The 1,332-nt window shown below is 35.1% G+C and overlaps 1 protein-coding gene across 1 annotated transcript in view; it reads left to right on the forward strand.

Annotated features, from left to right (window-relative positions):
* LOC101848652 (mannan endo-1,4-beta-mannosidase) overlaps nucleotides 1–748 on the forward strand; it is a gene marked incomplete at both ends in the record, with an annotated part of 7,114 nt that extends 6,366 nt beyond the window's left edge. The window contains 1 exon segment of the mRNA XM_005095406.3: nucleotides 671–748. Within this exon segment, the coding sequence (XP_005095463.3) occupies nucleotides 671–748 (78 nt within the window).
* Nucleotides 749–1,332: the final 584 nt, after the last annotated feature.

The following is a 1,332-nucleotide window of genomic DNA, read 5'->3' on the forward strand; positions in this document are numbered from 1 at the left end:
TTCAAGGACACTCAATTTTCAGAATTACTTAACTTTGGAGACCATTCTTTGGATTAGTTTAACTCTGACAGCAATCAACCTAATCTGAGCTCCGTTGTAAATATTTCGATTTCTGTTCAAGATAGATATTTTTTTCACTTACGTCAAAACATTAGCAAACTTTAAAGTGATACCAATAAATCCATGTGTTTAAAAATTTAGGGATGTGCTTCTCTTATCTTCTTCAGATTTCTTTGAAGTGAGAAAATCACCTTCTTATATTAGGAAAATAATGTAAAATCATCTTTTCCATTCATAGAGCACAGCATGACCCTATTGTTTGTAGAAAATATTCTAAAGGGATGCTAGCTACAACTAGTATCCTTTAAACGAAAGTTTCTATTTGTGTACATTCCTTGCTATTCACAAAGTGTCTAAAGAAAAAAAGACTTCTTCAATTAGTAAATCAGTTAATGATGTACAGCAGCAGTGCTTGCAACTGGGGGAGATATCGCATACTGGTGGGTGATTTGGAAATTTAGGTTGGCAGCGGAGATCACGTGGGTAGTGGCAATGCTCTGTACCCTGCTGGGAAATACATCTATGTAAAGTAGGTGGTCATGGCTATAAATGGATTAACAAGCACAGATGTAAAACAATGTTCAATCATGTTTTTATTTTCTATTTACAGGGAGTGTTGGACTTCTATTCCGTGCACGGGTACTCCAATGCCATTGGTCAAACATTTGACAGCCTCGGTGTATTTAAGGTAAGCAATGATTCTTTCTAAGTACTACACAACTGTATACCACGTCTGCTTACTTGACTGTTTGAATGAAATGTGCACAGTTCTTATTTGACATAAGCAGCCCTTATAATCGGTGTTGAAACGATATGACTGAGAGTGAAAGTAATTGGGGTTAAAAGGTCACCGAAGAGGCTCTAAATTGAAATGGTAAAATAATTCTCTCTTTCTTTCTCTCACTCTCAGTCTATCTTATTTTTCATTCTAAATGAAACTATACATCTACAATTAGGTCCAGCAATTCTTCCTTCTGGCTCAGAGATATTTTTAAAAATGATACGATCTAACAAACTAATCGGTATTGAGTTCAGCATATTATATTGAAGCAAGTCATAATATTCTGTCAACGTTATTTGAATAACAATATATGAAATCGCATTGCACCATATCGTAGCTTATTTGATCAAATCATGTCAACATATATTTTCATTCTGTGGAAGTTAAGCGAGTTGGGTAAAAACGTAAACTAATTCGCTGGTCATTCAGAAAATGCAAAATTGTATTGACAAACCATTTATCAATCCAATGAACGCAAAGCCCCCCCCCCT

The sequence above is a fragment of the Aplysia californica genome, unplaced genomic scaffold (assembly GCF_000002075.1).
Source record: "Aplysia californica isolate F4 #8 unplaced genomic scaffold, AplCal3.0 scaffold00103, whole genome shotgun sequence".
In the NCBI taxonomy this organism is placed as follows: Eukaryota; Metazoa; Mollusca; class Gastropoda; order Aplysiida; family Aplysiidae; genus Aplysia; species Aplysia californica.